This window comes from Ambystoma mexicanum, chromosome 1q (genome assembly GCF_040938575.1).
Source record: "Ambystoma mexicanum isolate Mex_15411 chromosome 1q, UKY_AmexF1_1, whole genome shotgun sequence".
NCBI classification, from domain to species: domain Eukaryota; kingdom Metazoa; phylum Chordata; class Amphibia; order Caudata; family Ambystomatidae; genus Ambystoma; species Ambystoma mexicanum.
Window position 1 is genome coordinate 804,769,586 of NC_090922.1, and position 18,138 is coordinate 804,787,723.

Consider the following 18,138-nt stretch of genomic DNA (forward strand, 5'->3'; position numbering starts at 1 on the left):
TATGTACCAGCACCAAATATTTTCTAGGGTGAATAATGGTTTTGAATGAGTTCCACCATGCTAGTTATATGGAACATTGCGTTTGTGTGGTCGGTCTGTATGAGGATTTGTTTCCTTCTGACATTTGTGAAGTAAAGTAGCACCATTCTTATTGCTAGGACCTCTAGCCAGTTTATGTGGTACATTTGTGTTGCTGTCCATTCTCCTGGGCAGTGAGGTGAAGGGAATGTTCTCCCCCCACCGCCATCCTGCCAGTGACGAGTCTGTTATTGTTAGACTGCATCTATACGAAAGTTTTCCTACGTTCTTGTTTGGTGACCACCACATGAGACTTTGGTGCACTCTTGCGAGACTACCACTAGATCTTCCCAATGGCCTGTTTTTTGTGAACATTGATCCGATAGCCACTGTTGTGTTATGTGCATTCTTAGTCTTGCATGTGGTATAATGAATATGCAAGACGCCATCAGGCCTAGGAGTCTCATAACATTCCTGACTGATAACATTTGGCCTGGTTTGAAAGGGGGACGATGCAAGGCCTGTACTCCCTGGTTAGGTACGCAGTGGCAGTTTGCGTTTAGTGTCCCCAGACCACCTTTCTAATTAGTGTTAGGCTGGACTTTCTCGATGATTGAGAAACATAGGCGGTGTAACAATTATACGGTTTGCAGTGTGCGCTAGGCACTCTTGTGCATCCCTTCCGATTATAACCCAATCGTCTAGGTAAGGAAATATACTGGGTATTGGCTAGCATCGTAAATGTGCCATGAGCACTTTGGTGAATACACTTGGTGCCGTGGCAATTCCACAAGGGAGTACCTTGAATCGGTACGGTTTGTTCAGTACTTTGAACCAGGGGTATTTTCTGTGACCTTGGAACATTGAAATATGAAAGTATACATCTTTCGGAGCCAATGTCGCCATGAAGTTTCCCTCCCTTAGTAAGGGTATGACTTCCTGCAATGTGGTCATGCTGAATTTTTGGGTTTGACTTATCTGTTTGCTGGTCTTAGATCGTTGACTGGTCTCATTTATTGATCTTTTTGGAGTAGGAAGTAAACTGAATATATTCCTGTGTTTACCTGGTCTACTGGTACTAATTCTATTGCTCCCTTTTGTAGTAGATCTTGCAACTCCTCCAGCAGTAACTTTAGATATTCTGGGAGGATGTTTCTCCTTTTTGGTAGATGATTGCACATTCTTTGTAAAAGCTCAATGAAGTACATTTTTTACAGTACTTAAGACCCACTTGTCTGAGGTTATACCTTCCCATATGTGGGCATATATTTTTATGCCAACCCCTGCCAGGGTTATATTGTAAGTTACTCACCGTAGTGACCAACACATTCCAGTCCATAGTCCCTTTTCCTCCATTCCGTTCTCGTCCCTATCAAGGGACGCCCACACACTATGGAGGAAAGGGGAAAGGACATAGGAGTAGGAAGGGGCTGCTATTGGGTAGTCATTTGATGGCAGGGGCTGTGCCTCTAGTAGCCTGTCCTTGGACGCGCATTCTTACACCACATACATGGTGCATGGGTGAGAAACCACTTGTTGCATGACTGTGGCTGCTTTTAAAGTTGGGGCTACCCTGATGAGAGTGTTGTTGGCTAGGTGTTGTGTAGGATTTGCTCGGAAAGTGCGGCCTACATCTGAAAATGTCCTCTCTGAAGGAAGGACTTCCCTGAAATCTGGTTTAAAACTTTTAAGGGTGTCATGTTCTTCTCTAGCTTTTTCAAAGCTTCGTCCACCACGGTCCTGAATAGGAAATCATCCTCGACTTGTTTGTCCAGGAGGTTGGCCTGTGTCTCGGGTTTAAAGCCAGACCCTCCAAGCCGAGCGTATCTTTAGTATTGTTGCCATGTGATGCGTTGGATGCATTTTTCCCCTCTGTTATTTTTAACGCTTAGTTGGTTCTACTACCTGCTCTTTAGGTTGCTCCATTTTATCCCATTGGTCCCCATTGTATCTTGCCAGGAGCAATTTTCACCTCATGAGAGGCCGAAGATGCTATTCTCCTCCCAAAAGCATATCTTTTTGCTTTTCTTATCTGATGGGAATTTGCTTGTAGATACTCCCCTTATTCTAGCAGTAGTTGCTACTAAGGAAAACCTTGTGCTGGCCCCTAATATATAGTGCGTCAGTAGGTGCCCATCTGGATTTCTTTTCAATTCTGGGTTTAATGTGTTTTGTTTGCGCTGGATTAGCTAAATACGGGGAAATTCTCCTGACTACACTTTATTATAGGAATATCCAGTCAGGCAGACTTTCTTTGCTCGAGGACGTCCTCAATGAAATCAGTCTCTTCTTGTGGTTCTTCAATCTGTATGTTAAATCTGTTTGCCGCTCTCTTTACTGAGTCAGCATATAGTTCTTGGTCCACTGTTGGAGAGGATGAGGTAGGAGGTTATTTCTTAGGATGACATGGTAGTCCTCTGGGTCAATCTCTTATCCTCTTCAATGTCCTCCTCGGAGTAGATTTCCTCCTTCTCTACAGTATCTTCCTCATATTGATCCTCTTGAGTAGGTTAAGGTAGTATTGTAGCCCTTTGCTTGGTTATATCAAAAAGGGGATCCCCTTCCTTTTTGTGGGAAGGCCAACAGAAATCCTGAAAGGATTCAATTTTCCCCATGAGAGTAGAACATCTGTCCTCAGCCCATTGAGGTTCCTGTGAGAGTTGTCCTCTTAGGTGTGCTCCACTCCCTCTTTTAAAGTATATTACCCCTGTGGTACCCTTTTCTGCATGACATAAGGTACCCTTTCCTTCAACAGCTATGCGTCTTCTTAACTACAGTTAGCCTGCCTGGTCTTTTTTTCAATATTTTGGTCTTGTGCGTTTGTGTGCGCCCCGATGCCTGCAGGCTTTTGGCGCGCTATAAATATAAAAGTCTGTGTGGCGTCAGTCTTCTGTATTTCTTGGGCTGGACCTTTTTAGTTTCCCTCCTGTAGACCCCAGAATTTCCGCTTCTGCCATTTTAGGTCTTCGTTTCGACTAACCCATCGAAATCCCTGGACCCTTATGTTTGTATGTGTCTGCTTGCTGGCCTTGCTTGAACATCGCTCCACTTTCCACCGTCTAAGTCTTTGGTGTTGCAGAGGGGACATCGGACAAATGCACATCTGATTTTTTTGGCCTTGTGTTTTTGGTCAGCCCTATGGATGCATGGGGTAGTCTTCACAGCAAGACTGGCTGTCGGCCCCACAGAGCCGGAGGTCGGCTGCAAGGAATCTTTAGAAGATTCCTCCATTTCTTGCTCCTCTGCTTCACTAAGGAAGCCGCTGCCCATTTCCTCCGTTTCAAGGTCTTCCTTGTTAATTGTCAACTCACCCAATTTCTTTTCTGCCTGCATTGCGTAGGACGCCCACACCATTTGGTTTGACATTCCTTTAATGTTTTCAGCTTAAAGAGCCTGCAGGACTTACACCGAGAGTTATCATGGTACTTTGGAAGGAAAATGTTACATATGCCGTGTGTCCCCTTCCAAGGGAACTTCATATTACAGCGTGGGCAACATTTAGTAGAATTGAAATGAGTGAGCCAAAATACATAGGTTTGCAATGGGGGTTGAAGGCATTATCTCATTTTACAGAAAAATACGAGCAATGTTAACCCGCCCCACTCTCCCTACTGCACTGGCTTTTCGACATTTCGCGCCTTTCCGAGTTCTTCCGCTGCCCCACCACTCTCGTCTCTGTTTTGAGATGTGGATGCTGTCGTGATAGGCCTCACCAGTTGCTTGTTCGAAGGAGTCTACGTGTTTAGCATCAAATACACAGGGCAGGATGAGTTAGGGTACGCCCCTGTCAACGCCCCTTTTTTCGAATCCAAAAACACACTGCACCAACCACTAGATGACAGCATATGCAAAGCATGTGAATCCAAGCAGATTTACCAGCTCCAGAAACTAAATTACCCAGGTGTTATAAATACATGGTATGCAGGCTGTGGTCTGCTTGAAATACTGCTGTAAACAGTGACTTACAGTTTAGAAGTGTCCAAGTAAGACAAAACTTGTCAACTTTTCAACGGGAGTAAAAAACAACTACATCAGAACGCAGCCAGACAAGACTCTTGAGCAGAATACAATGCCAATTAAGAAAAGCATGACAGGAAATGTACAAGATATGCCTTAGGCTAAAGGCTAGGATCAAGGCATGATTGGTGTGGATCGCCAAAAAGAAACTGCCATTGGGTGTAAGGGTTATAACCAAGGCTTTCAATAAGCAATGTGCTATTGGGACACCTACCTGCCACCAACAGCAAAGTCAGATATTGCATAGTAGTAGGACTTCAAAACTTTAGGATCATTAAACACCTCATCGCCAAAGGTGTTCAGCCTGTTCAGCGTCACTCGAATGTCCGTGGCAGTCACCCATTCCTGTTTTCAAGAAAAGATAAATGCTCAGGATAAGAGGAGAGTACACGTCTCAGGTCACATGGGAGCAGTTTACAAAAGTAATCCCACTTTAATTGTATTTGGTTTATTTTAAACCTTTACAAAGCAATATATAGACATTAATGCATTAAATACATAAGAAGAAACCAAAAAAACTTGTCAGAGACAAAGCAACAAAATCTTCATTACATACAGCTTTGAACAGTTCTGAATTATTACACCATTGACACAAAGTAGATTTCTTTGAAAATACCCTTTAGAATAGAGTGCAACTTGTTATTTATCGTTACCTATGTGGGGGAGGGGTGTGTGCATGTGTAGCTTCTTTATGACACTCTGGTCGACAAAAAGATGTTCATAAGCTCCTACATCAAACAGCAATTGCATTCTTGACCCATGTTTTAGTACAGATTTAGGAGGGCTTTCCTTCAACATTCTATTCAAATCCTCATAGGAGTTATGAGGTGGATGTAAAAGCTTAGAATAATTGAGTAGCAACCTCCAGAGAAATCTTGACGATAAGGATACGAGCCCCAATTCATGCCTAATTATTGCATTGGGTAGAGAACTAGAAAACCCAAGGATTTCCTTCCATACGCGTCCGTGAATACTATTCAAGAAGTCACCCAAGTCAAGGAGGACATATCCAAACCGTAAAGTAGAATTGGTTCAACCTTAGAGATATAATATTTGATTACTGGCAACAAAGAGACTTTACAAAGCTTGCTGAAGAGGCATTTCATCTGGGACACCAGAGGTCACAATTTGCTAATTAGAGACTCCTTCCACATAATGATGGAAGAGGAATTACTAAGATTATAACCAAGATATCATAGCTCCGGAACCCTTTCGATTTGTTCTGAGCATAAGGCTAAAATCATAGTTTATTTTTCTGGATCCTGAGACCGCCACAGTTTTAGATCCGTGAGCATTGGCTAGGGTGGGGAGTAGAGCAATCACTACTCTGGAATCTCTGCCACACCCCAAGAGATTTCCACGACTTGAATCACATCTAGAAAGCACCACAATAGAATAGTAGTGATTATTAGCTCATACCATCTAGATGATATTGTGCATGTTAACCATTGCCACATTTAGACAGAATTGTGAACATTAGCTCGCATCACATCTAGACAGGAATGTGAATATGAGCCTGCGTCACATCTAGACAGGAGTGTGAATGGTGGCTTACGTCGTTTCCAGAAGAATTGTGAATATTAGCTAGCAAATGCCTCACTGAGATTGAATTGTGAAAATTAGCCTGCGTCACCTCTAGCCAGGATTGTGAATTTAGCCAATGCCACCCTTGATACATCTGATGTATTCTGCCTGTCCCTCAAACTTCGAGCCCTTGGTGTTGATTGTTTATCTAGGCTGTTGTGTTTTGTGAAGCTGAGCTCCCAAGTGGACGCTCTACAAATGGCTTTCAGGGGTACATTTGCTAGGAAAGCAAGGGTTGCTCATGCACTTCTTGTGGAGTGAGCCCTTGGTGTTGAAAGAAAAGACTAGCTCCTGCTAGTCTTTTCTGCTTCTACTGAGATATTGCTATGTTTCTGCTCATCCCATACTTCGATATTTCTCCTGTTGCCTGTTTCGCTCCATTTCCCGTTAGCATGTTTCACATCTAACATCAATTCATAAACCCACCCAAACACTGCCATCCCATATCACTATGCTTACTCTCTACTCTACACCATCACACAATTAGAATACAGCTATACCCCTCGATCAATTCGGCCTAGCTGCTCACATATGAACACTACCCCATGAACACCTCATCACACTAATAAAACGCAGCTATACCCCATGACAAACCGGCCTAGCTGCACACATAAGTTGTATAAGCCTAACGCAGCCAGAACCTAATCTTGGTGTGCACCCGCAAGACTGCACACATTCAACCGACATCAATACCACCACACCTAATGCTAGGATGCAGCTACCATCAGGCAAATACAACAGCTGCAAACATAACCGGTGTACCCAAGCACCATACAACACCGTACTCGCTCTACTGACCAGGACTACGGTCCCCAAGGGCATTCAACCTACCATTGCTTTGAGGTCATAGCAATGATATATAGAGCGCTATATAAATGCCAAATAACCTAACATTTGCCTGTAGGTTATGGGCAATAGCATTTTGCATAAAAAGATAAAGTTTGGTTTGTAGCCCAATAGGAGTCCTATCAAAAAAGATCAAATCAGCAAAAGCTAACCAATGAAATCTCAGATTACTAGTCTCAAAGGAGTGATTCTTAGACCTTTCCATATTTTTGATAGATATTTTATTTCTATCGTGCTCGTACACAATTGTTTCAGAGCGCGGCAAGGGAGGGGTACAGGGGAGACCAAAACAACAATCTTACTAGGTCCAGTGACATTGAGAACACGCAAGTGCATGGGAGAGGGGGAGAAGTGGAAAGTGCGAAGCAAAGGAGAAACAGAAATAATAAATAAAGGCGACAAACAGTGGTAATGCAGCCAGCAATTGCTAGGTTTAAGGCAGCAGACCGGGTAGGTCTGATAAGTGCAGGAAGAAAAGGGGGGGAGGGCTGGGGTACAGATACAGACCTAGTGCAAGGGATGGCCCAGAGGCAGTGCAGGGCGGGGGATGGCAGGGGGCGCAGGTACCTGGGACTGGAGGACTTAGAGTGGCCAGGTACACAGTGCCAAGAGAGAACAGATCAGCAGGGCAGAGGGGGAGCAAAGGCAGAAGAAAAGAGTAAGGTCTTGAAGCGCTTCCGGAACCGGAGATGGTTCTCCTCAAGTTTTAGAGTGGCAGGGAGGCTGTTCCAGAGGGAGGCCCCAGCCGAAGACCGAGGTCTACCCCCAGCTTGTTTCTTTGAAAAACGACTGACCCTGAAGGAGTTAGAGGTAGAGGAGCGAAGAGCTCGAGAGGGGAGGTATTTACAGAGAAATAGCTGAAGGTATTTTGGACCCAGATTTCATACATATCACACAGATAAAGATTGAACAAAATAGAAGCCATGTTGCACCCCTGTTTGACGCCTGTGTGTCCGGATTGATCGAGTTAAGGATCCTTCCTGATTAATACGTATTCTGTATTACGTTTTTCAGTGCAATAATGAACCCAATTGAAACAAATTTGCAGGGATGCCATTTCTCAGTAGCTTTTGCCATAGAATTGATCTAATGACAGTCAAACGCAGATGTCATGTCCAAAGATGCCAAGAATATTGGACCATTTGAGGGCTGGGGGGGTGTGCCTAAGTAGCCATGGAATAGGATCCTGCTGATCCTGTAAGATCCCGTTGGGTACAGAGACTAATATCAACGTATTTGTGACATAACTGAAGCTAATGAACATAAAGGGAGCGAGAGGACCGTGGTTTCACGAAGATAAACAGTGTGGAAACGCAGTTATAAAGTTCCATGATACAGGTGAAACCCACAGCGGCAGAAAAGGAAAATGGCATCTACCCTATAACAAAGGAATGGACTGCAGACGAAGCGGCTGACAGAATGAAGCTGCAACGCATTATGGAAGGTTAAGAGCAATGCCCAAGTATTCCGCTGCATACACCTGGAAAGCGGAGGATCCACAAGCCCGCACCGACTGTTGTGAAGACTGCCATGCTGGGGGGGAAGCAACGAATTGTATGGTGCCCGAGCGACGAGGCACATAGAATGCCTCAATAGACTCACCACTCCATAAGCATCATAACGTTTCGAGACCAGCGGATGCTCGCGATGAACATACCGGCGAGACATATATGGGCAAGAAGTGTGAGTGAGGCACGGACTGGCACAGATCCGAGGAAAAGACAGTCTAACGTGATCAAGTATTGAGATGTGGGTTACTGACCGGAAAAGCGATCCCTGCTAGTCCGGGCTGACATGGACAAAAAAACAGCCGTAAAATCAGATACGGTGCTGTGGAATGCTCGAGAGCTGTAATGTAAGCGACACGCACTTCACATTCGGCAAACTCTGGAAGACATCAAAGGCCCAGCCGAACTGCACCAGTAACCAGTGTACGAATGCACTGCTTATACGAAACATCTAACGAAACGGACGACATGAGGATCACTATAGGACGCACTTGCTACAAAGAATCTGCTGGCTCACATTAACCGGAAGACGTGGTTGACGGCTGAATCCGACTGGAAGCAGGTATCTAATGAAGCCTGCCAATATATGAACGTGTATGAGAAGAGACTTGAACGCTATACTGCAAAAAGGCACACCGAAACAGCAATATTAAATGCATAGGTAGCATCCCCAGGGAAAGAACTCTGCATTGGGGATCCTGTAAGACATGAAAGAAGTGCCTGAATATAATAACAGTGCAATCCCCTGAACAGGAGCCTACGAGAGCGAGACAGCCCCAGTAGTGCTCCTAACACTACAACTGGTAGGAAGTGGAAAAGGGGGGGTGGGTGAGACGGTTACATAGGGGTGAAAGACTGGCAGTGAAAACGGCATGTGAACCGGAATGTTAAGGACAACAGTGAAGCACCCCGGATTGCAATACAACTGTGGTGCACAAGCGCCAGACACTCCAAAAAGGAAGAGGGAGTGACGCTGCAGCAGAACACGACGGGTGCTAAGGCGATACCGAACTGCGAGCGATACCACAGATTGTGGCAGTAACAAGATTACACATGCTCTACCACGAAAATAGGAGGAGGCATCACAAGGCAACATAACTACTGCTATAAATTGTTCGAGACTGTACAACCCCTCCTCCCCCTTCTTGAATAAGTGCTGGTCCTAGCATGGAAGCAGCCACTGGCATCCTACTGTAAGCCAGGTTCCAAGAGAGGCAAGAAGGAAATCATACACCAGGGAGGTGTGAAACAAAAGTGTAAGGTGGTTGCCGCTGCAGTGAGGGCCCCCTCTGAGACACGACAGAACTGTTGGCATCAAAACCAGGCAAACTCAAAGGGAAGCAAGCATCGATGGGCATATCTACAAAACCAACACAAGCAGGAGAGGCGGCAAAGACTGCAGAGCACGGCACACAAGGAGAAACTACTCCACAGTGGCATGACCACAGGATCCTGGCAGCCATTGCGGAGTTGAGTCATCATGGGAGTCCAAGATGAATACCGCCATTGCGGAATTGAAAACATCCCTGAATGTAAGATAGATACGTCAGTGTGGACGTCAACCTCCTAAGGCAAGATGGCAGGGTGCTGGCTGAACGCACAAGTGGACTGGAAAAAGAAAGTAACGCGAACGCAACAAGTTGTACTACTACCACCAATGAAGTCACCACACTGAAACAACATATACCGCGAACCAAGACACCACTGCTTACTTCAAAACGTTATATCCTAAAATCAGTCCATACGAAAACAGAGCATTGATATGGGGGTGGGGATTTCAATTGTACACTAGACCCAACAAAAAATAGATCAGATAGAAAATGTTATTGCCAACCCCAGCTGCCAAAGGGCTGAATACGGTACTGCGCACACTGAGACTGGTGAATGTATGGAGAGTGATGTTTTGGCAGGAACGAGGATAGTACACTACTCTCCACCACAGCACCGATAAACCAGATTAGAATACCCGTTTGTAGGGGAAGAGCTGGTACATGAGTTCACACGCAAGCCTAATATAAAGCAAGAGTGCTGTCCGACCATGCCCCCATGGTTATTACATGGCAATTATTACCCCTCCCCCCCGACCTCGGGCTCAGATTCCAACCTGGAGACTCAGGGTAGAAGCCCTGAAAGATACGTGGTTCCGTGAACATATAAGAACAGAAGTGCAGGAATATTTTGAAAACACTGCCAGTGTAGACTCGGCGGGCACATTGTGGGAGGCCTTTAAGGTGGTGGTGGTGGTGGTGGTGGTGAGGGGAGCGGCAATGGCCAAATACAAAAGGACTACAGGAGGTGATATTACGAGACTTGAGGAAAGCAGAGAACAAATTAGAGACCATAATGAGAGCTGGTAACGGGACAGTAGAAGAAGCGGATGAAGTGTCCTGCATCCAACTGGAATGCAGTCAACTGTGGATAGACTGGGTAAATTAAGTTATAAAAAATATATAGCATGCCAACATGCAGAAGGGGATAAACCAGGCAGATTGCTCGCTTGGTTGTATAAAAGTGAGAACGCACGACAACCAATCTAGGCTGTACATATGAGTGAAGATTAAGAGAAACCCAAGACGAAGTGAATGACATGCATTACTTACCGTAATAGCATTTCTGAAGATTGTAACTGCTTAGATTCACATGCTGTGCATATGGTCCGACATCCAGTGGTAACCGCAGAGTATTGCAGCTTGTCTTTCGAGGATCGAAAGGGGACATCAGCATAGGCGTGTCTGTAACACTATCCCTAACTTGACGTGTATTGTACCCAAAATCCCTCACGCGCCGAGGTTCCTCCGATTGTATTTTTTCTGCCATGAGGGAGCCCAAGGCTATTGTGAGCGAGTACATAAAAGAGAAAGTAGTAAGACGTCTATGTTGCTTCCACCTGAGCGGGGAGGAAGGGTGGGCGCATGTGAATCTAAGCAGATACAATCATGAGAAATGTTATTATGGTAAGTAATGCATGTCTCCTGATACTTGTTAATCTGCTTAGAATGACATGCTGTGCATAGACTAGCAAGCAATACCCAGAGTTGGAGGTGGGTTGTGAGAAGGAACAGTAGTGAAAAGATGTCTTAATACTGCTTGTCCCACCTGAGAATCATATCTAGAATGTGTGTCTAGGCAATAGTGTTTTGTAAAGGTGTGTATAGAACTCCAGGTTGTCGCTTTGCATATGGACTCTAGTGGAACGTTTGCAATGAATGCTATGGAAGCCCCAGTGCCTAGAGTAGTGTGCGCTCTAGGCTTGAAGGGTAGTTCTCCCTTAGCAAGAGTGTTATGCATTTGAAAATCCACCTTGAGATTGCCGATTTAGAGAGAGGATCCCCTTCTCTAACAGCTGCCACTGAAACGAAAAATTGGTTTGTCTTTCTCAGTGTTTTAGTTCTTTCCAGGTAAAACATGACTGCCCTGTGCACATCTAGTGTGTGTAGGCTTCTTTCAGCCACATTAGTGGGTTTCTGGAAGAAGGTAGGTAGTATAATTGATTGGTTCACATGGAACTTTGAATTTAGGCGCAAATCGAGGATGAGTGTGCAGAACCACCTTATCCCTGTGGACTGTAGGGCCTGTAGTTCACTAACCCTTCTTATAGAAGTGATAGCCACTAGAAAGGCAGTTGCCTTATGAATAGGTTCAAAGGGAGACCCCATAAGTCTGGTCAATACCACATTTAGGTCCCATCCAGGAGCTGGATTAGAAATGGGGAGATGAATTATTTTAACACCTTCCATGAAAGTCTTAATAACTGATATTTTCCACCACAACACCTGTTGTGACATAGTGTAGGCTGTGAGAGCAGCTACGTGAACCTTTAGGGAATTAAAAACCAATCCTGAGTCTATCAAGTGAGTCAGGTACAATACAATGTGGGTAGGAGAGCAGTCAATGGGATTGACGCCCTTGGCATTACACAAGATAAAGCGTTTCCATTTACTGTAATAGCAATATCGGGTGTTCGGTTTCCTAGCTTCCCCAAGTATGTCCATGCATCTGAGGGAGTTGAAGGTGTCCGAACTCTATGACCTCAGGAGCCAAGCCGTTAATTTCAGAGTTTGCGGGCATGGGTGCAGTGTTTCTCCTCTGTCCTGAGAAAACATGTTGTACAGGCAGGGCAGTGTCATAGGAAGGGAGAGGGACATCTCCAACAGATAAGAACCAGGGTTGGCGGGCCCACATGGGGGCCACCAATATTCTGGTGACTGGCTCCTGGTGCATCTTGTGCACAATCTTGTTGAGTAAGGGAGAAAGGCGTAAACAAATTTCCCTGACCATGCTATCCAGAGACCGTTCCCCTTGGAGCTGTTCTGGGGGTACCTGGAGGTGTAGTCTTGGCATTGGACGTTCGAGAGTTTCACACAAGTCAATCTCTGGGAAGTCCCATTCTGAGAAAAAGTTGGAGACTATGTCTTCGTGTAGTCGCCATTCGTACTCTACGGGCAGTGGGAAATCTCTGCTGAGCACATCTGCTAGAAGATTCAGTTCTCCTGGCAATGTTTTGGGACAGTTTGGATAGCCCTGTATAGTGTGTGCCCCCTTGTTTGTTCAGATAATACATGGCTGTGGTGCTGTCTGTTAGGATCAGACTTTCTTCCCCTGTAGCTGTGTCTGAAAAGCTTTCAGTGCCTTGAATACAGCTAATAGCTGTAACAGATTTATGTGGTTAGACTCTAGTTGCGAGGACCACATGCCATGCGCCGTCTGCTGAAGCAGGTGAGCCCACTACCCTGTGAGATGGGTCTGTCGTGAGCATGGCTTCTACTGTGGGGGTGGTGAAGGTTTTCCCCTTCCAAGATGTTTTCCCTCGGCCACCACTGCAGAGAGAGAACGAGGGCTGGCGAGACAACTACCGGATCTTCCCATTGTCCACTGGCCTGACACCACTGGCTGTTGAGCCACTCATGCATGGGACGCAGACGCGCGTGAGGAACGAAGTAAATGCAGGACGCCATCATTCCTAGCAGCCGCATGGCTTTGCGTACCGTCACTTCCCGACTGGCTACATACTGAGGGATCTCACACAGAATGTTCAGAACCATCTCGATGGAGGGGAAGACGAGGCCGTCTTTCATCCGAATTAGAGTCCCTAGAAACTTTTTGACTTGACTGGGGTCTAAACTGGGTTTCTTCTCGTTGATGGAGAATCCCAGACTGAATGAGAGGTGTATTGTCTTCTGAGTGTTCAATAGGCTTGTTTCTTAGGACTGGTATGAGCCAGTCATCGAGGTAAGGGTAAACCGGGACGGATAGTCTGCGCAGGTGCGCTGCTCCTGCTGCCACTGCCAGTACCTTCGTAAACAGCCTTGGCGCTGTGGCAGAGTACTTTGAACTGATGGTGCTTGTCCTCCATCATGAACCTTCGGTATTTCCTGTGCGCTGGCAATATTGAAATATGAAAGTATGCATCTTTCATGTCCAACGTTGCCATGTAATCCCCCGTTTCAACAGTGGGATTACTTCTTGTAGAATGACCATGCGAAATTTGAGGTTTGACAAATTTGTTCGCTGGGTGCAAGTCTAGCACAGAGCGCATGGCGAGATCCTTTTTTGGGTACAAGGAAGTACACTTTATAAATACCCTTGTTTACCTGTAGAGTAGGGATGGCTTCTATTGCGTCCTTTCCTAGAAGGGTCTCCACTTCTTGCAGTAGGATTTGCAGGTGGTCCGGCGTCTGGATCTTTGTGGTCTGAATTGGGGTGGTCTGGCAGATTCTATGCAGTACCCATGGGCGACAGTCTTGAGTACCAACTGGTCTGTTATCCCCTCCCATGCAGAAATGAAAGATGTTATACGCCCCCCGACCGGGGTGGCATGGGAGGGGACCTGGCTCCAAAGGTCCTTTCTGACCATAGGCTGGGGCGTCTCTGGGGTTGGAACCTCATCCTCTACCTTTCCCACGCTGCTATCCTCTGGGTGGGTAGGTGGTGGAGGTATTAGACGGACCTGAATTCCAGAGGTTTCCTGTATTATATATTGGTTCTGGGGAAAACGAGATTGCCCACGAAAAGACCGGCGAGAGCTGCTTCCTCTGAGGAGAGGGTTTCTGGGTAATCTGTTGAAGGGACTTGAGTGTTTCATGTTCCTTCTTGGCTGTTTCCAGTGCATCGTCCACTTCCCTGCCAAACAGGTTGGTCTCCTCAATGGGTTTATCAGGGCAGCTTGGGTCTCTGGCTTTAAACCGGAGTTCCTTAGCCAATCATGTCGCTTAAGCAAGGTGCCTTGAGCAAGGGTTCTTCCTGCCATCTCAGCAGCATCCAGAGTGTTCTTGAGCACATTCTGGTTGACTTGCCTGCCTTCTGAAAGGATGGTGAGCAACTTAGCCCATGTAGGTTCCGGCACTTCCTGAAGGCCTTCTTGCAGAAGGTTCCACTGGACGTCTGGATAGCTAGCCAATAGCGTAGTGTTATTGGCTATTCTGGTGGAAGACGCAGCAGCTGTTGTGACCCTCTTTCCCAGTGCACATAATCTCTTGGACTCTATCGGGTGGTGCTTCTGCTGTAGACAGGGGAACACCAGCCCGTTTTCTAGTAGCGGTAACCACTAAAGTCTGGAGTGGCATGTCCCTTGATATAGGGAGGGTCGGTTGGAGAAGGAAGAAACAACTTCTACACCCTAGGGGTTCACCGCCCTTGTGTGTGCTGGCATCAAGAAGGAAGATGCCAACCTTCTCTTGATAGAGTTCAACAAAGAGATGGCATGGCTGGCCGGAGGTTTTTCTTTGAGTATATCAAACATAAAATCAGTATCTGGTAAAGCTTTTTGAGTGGCGTTCTGAAAATGGTCAGCCGCCTTCTTCAAGTTGGCGTTGAACGCCATTTGATCATCCACTGAGGAGGCTTGGCGAACCGGAGTGGAGGGGTGAGAATCGATGCACAGGGCATCGGGGTCCTGGATGTGAGTAGGAGATGTCAAAGGTGGAGCATCCACCTGACGGCTGCCTTCCCAATTGTCCACAAGATCTGCCTGGTCATCCACATTGTAGTTTTTCAGAAAGGTGCATCCTCATCCTAATCATATGTGTCCATGACATCCTCATCTGTGAGGGCACAGGTATACTCCTCATGTGGATCTTCCCGGGTCCTTTGAAACTTGGATACTGGTGTAGAAGGAAAGTCTTCGAGGTCTCTTGGGGGCAAGCTTCTCAGAAAAAGACATTTTTCTAATCTGTCCATACAACCCTCAAATTTCTCCCTGGTCCACGAGGATGACCCAGAGGAGTCCAGGGGAGGAAAGGAGCCATCTTCCATTTGACGTTGAGATTTGTCCCCTAATGTGCCTGACAAAGGCACAGGACTCTCAGCGTAGTCATTGCAAGGTTCTGGGCACTATGGCGTGTCTTTGGGCACGTCTATAGGCTGTTTGTGCCTCATCGCTTCCTTCGACCGTTCCTTCAGTTTATCTGTTGAGGCAATACGTGCGATGCTCTTGCTGTCATGACCCTTGCGCTCCTGGCATTCACCGGCAAGCCAGCCTTCCAGTTAGGGCCAGGTCAAAGGCCTTAAAACCTCATCCAAGACTCTCGGAGTTAGTCCTGGCGCCTGTGGCGCCAGGCTCATAACCATCATCAAGACCAACATTAGAATGGGACTATTTACTTGGGATTATTTAACTTGGGGGGGGGGGGTTCAGCCAACATGGAGGCACACACATAGCTCACTTACAAGGAACTGAGCTATGCGGTCTCGTCTTTTGTGTGTGGCAGGCCTGGGACTATTTTGCCTGGGACTACTTTACCTGAGACTATTTAAACCGCACCCAAACAGCAGAACATGCTTTGCGTTATTCTGCTGTGGGCAGCCTAACGCTCACTGTGTCCAGTTATTTGATGCCAGCTTACCTGAAACCAAGGACCTGCAGAGAGAGAAATAACACTACGAAACTTAAGTAGAACAGTATCCTGTCTTCAATCCATTGCAGACTTCAGTTCAACTCACCTGAAGGTACAAACTCCATCATCCGGCACCGCATGCATCCTGGAATACCATAACCTGGAAAGAGGAGAAAGACAGACAGCATTAGTAAGCATTTACTCATATTTCCTCCCGAATGAAGAAAGCCACGCAATTCTTACCTGGGTAGTCATCTCCTGGTCAGTAGCATCGCTGGAACATTACGGCGCTCGGCAAGGAACATCGCAACCTGCAAGGAGAGAAAAGACACAGGTCAGCAATATAAAAGACGAAACAGCGCCACGCATCGTGCATTACTCACCAGACAGCATTGCGCACACCGCACTTTCGCCTACCGGCCCATGCTCATCTTCAAACTGCATGACAACACCAAAATACCTTTCCATACCTAAAAGGAAAGAAGCAAGACATTATTATTCGAACTAAGAGGAACATAAGAACTGCATATAAAGACTGTAAAGCAGCAAACCTACGGAGTCGCAGCAGGCCTGGATTCCCACAGGGGGCCTTGCACCAGTGAAGTAACTTGGTCGCTGCTCGCCTCCCACACCTACGCGTCCCTGCCACGAGGAGCAGGACTGAGAATCCACCTTTTACAATATTAAGGTGAGGATAGGGCCCGAGGGGGAGGAAGGAGTTGAGGCCAAGGGAGGTGGGAAAACAAAGACAATCTGGTATTGAATCCAGCTCTCCTATATTGCAGACCCATCTTTAACCAGAGGCCTTACCAAGGGACCGGGAGAGGGTTCGAGTGTGCAAATCATCCAACCAGGGTTGGGTGGCGTCCCCGTGGATATCAGGTGAGCGTAACACTCGCTAATGCTCAGGGAATGTGGTCAATCGACATAGGAACACCGGGAACTATACCGATGCTATATCAAGACTCAAATTCTCTGGGAGTGTTGTCTGCGAATCCTTGGACTTGTCGCCCATATTACATATGGCCCCATATTGACGTTTGCTATATTACACTTGTAATTTACCCGTTGATCGTCTTTTCATGGAACAGCTTGGCATCTGTATGAGTGTACCGGGTAGGGTGGGGTATGTTGATTGTTGCTAACTGTTAAGCGAAATGCTGATAAAGAAAGTTATTAAAACATTTTTTAAAAGACGAGACTTGCCTACCATCAACTGGAGCACTGGAAAGATAATTGGGCAAAGGGAACATTGCAGTGCTCCAATTGCACAAATGAAGCAGACACTAAACCATCAATACCTGGGCCACTATAGTTCAGCCTCTGCAGGGTTGTCTTGTGAACTATAAAACTGCACTAAACATGAGAATCTGAATCAGGGTACTATGGCTTCAGGATCCAGAGTTAAATAAATTGCTAAATAACTCCTTTCAGTGGGGTCCATATACATTGACCAGCAAAATCATCCTTGCCTTCATTTCAGATAGTAGATCAATTGTTGGGATAGAGTAACCACGGAAAATGTGTGATAATTGATTTGAAGCCTAGACTTATTAGCCTACTAACCTTGAAAACAAATGGCTGAATGGGGTGCTGAAACGAGGATCACGTGCAATCAAACCGGAATGAAGAATAACCAAGTTTAAACCAGCAGCAAAATGAGAGAACTTTTAAGTATAAAGGTTCTTCGAGGTCTTTCTTCCGATGCAGAGAAGAAAATGATTTTGGGGTGGTAATGGGGATGGCCCCCTTTCATTTAGATGTCATGAATCCACCTACCCCCAACATTTTCAGCAAAGTTACTCCACTGGTAACGGGATTAGCCCATTATATGGATGTAGGAGCAGATGCTTTTAGAGGCCAGTCACACATCCCTCGATTTGAAAGTGTTCTCGGGCTTCACCACTGGACAACCGCAAATTTAAGATTTCAGAATCAGTGGGGCATGTAACGCACCACTGCACTGGCAGTGGTAGAAGTGTTAAACAAAAAAAAAGTGTGATGTTCCCTCGGCCCCGCCCCCCATTCTCACCGCCGCCCACTCACCCCCCCCCCATTCTCACAGTCACCCTCTCCATTCAAACCCCATACATGGGTCCTTCCTTTCCTCCACTCCACCCTGCAACATTGTGTTTTACAACAGTTCTAGCAAGACTGAAGAAAACAAAATGAAAGAAAATGGATTTAAATTATCACCATTAGTGTGTCATTGTCCCACTCAGCATGCACCTTCATACAGCCTCCTCTTCACCACCCACCATTTGCACCCCTTAAAGAACATGGCCAGCCACAGGCACACCCCTCCCATTGCCTGCAAACAAGTCTGAGCCTAC

At 46.2% G+C, this 18,138-nt stretch overlaps 1 protein-coding gene across 1 annotated transcript in view; it reads right to left on the reverse strand.

The window, feature by feature from the left end:
• The window catches only part of LAMC1 (laminin subunit gamma 1), a 922,342-nt gene that overhangs the window by 690,619 nt on the left and 213,585 nt on the right, over nucleotides 1-18,138 (reverse strand). Inside the window, exon 3 of the mRNA XM_069641408.1 lies at nucleotides 4,250-4,380. Within this exon, the coding sequence (XP_069497509.1) occupies nucleotides 4,250-4,380 (131 nt within the window). The remainder of the gene's footprint in view (nucleotides 1-4,249; nucleotides 4,381-18,138) is intronic.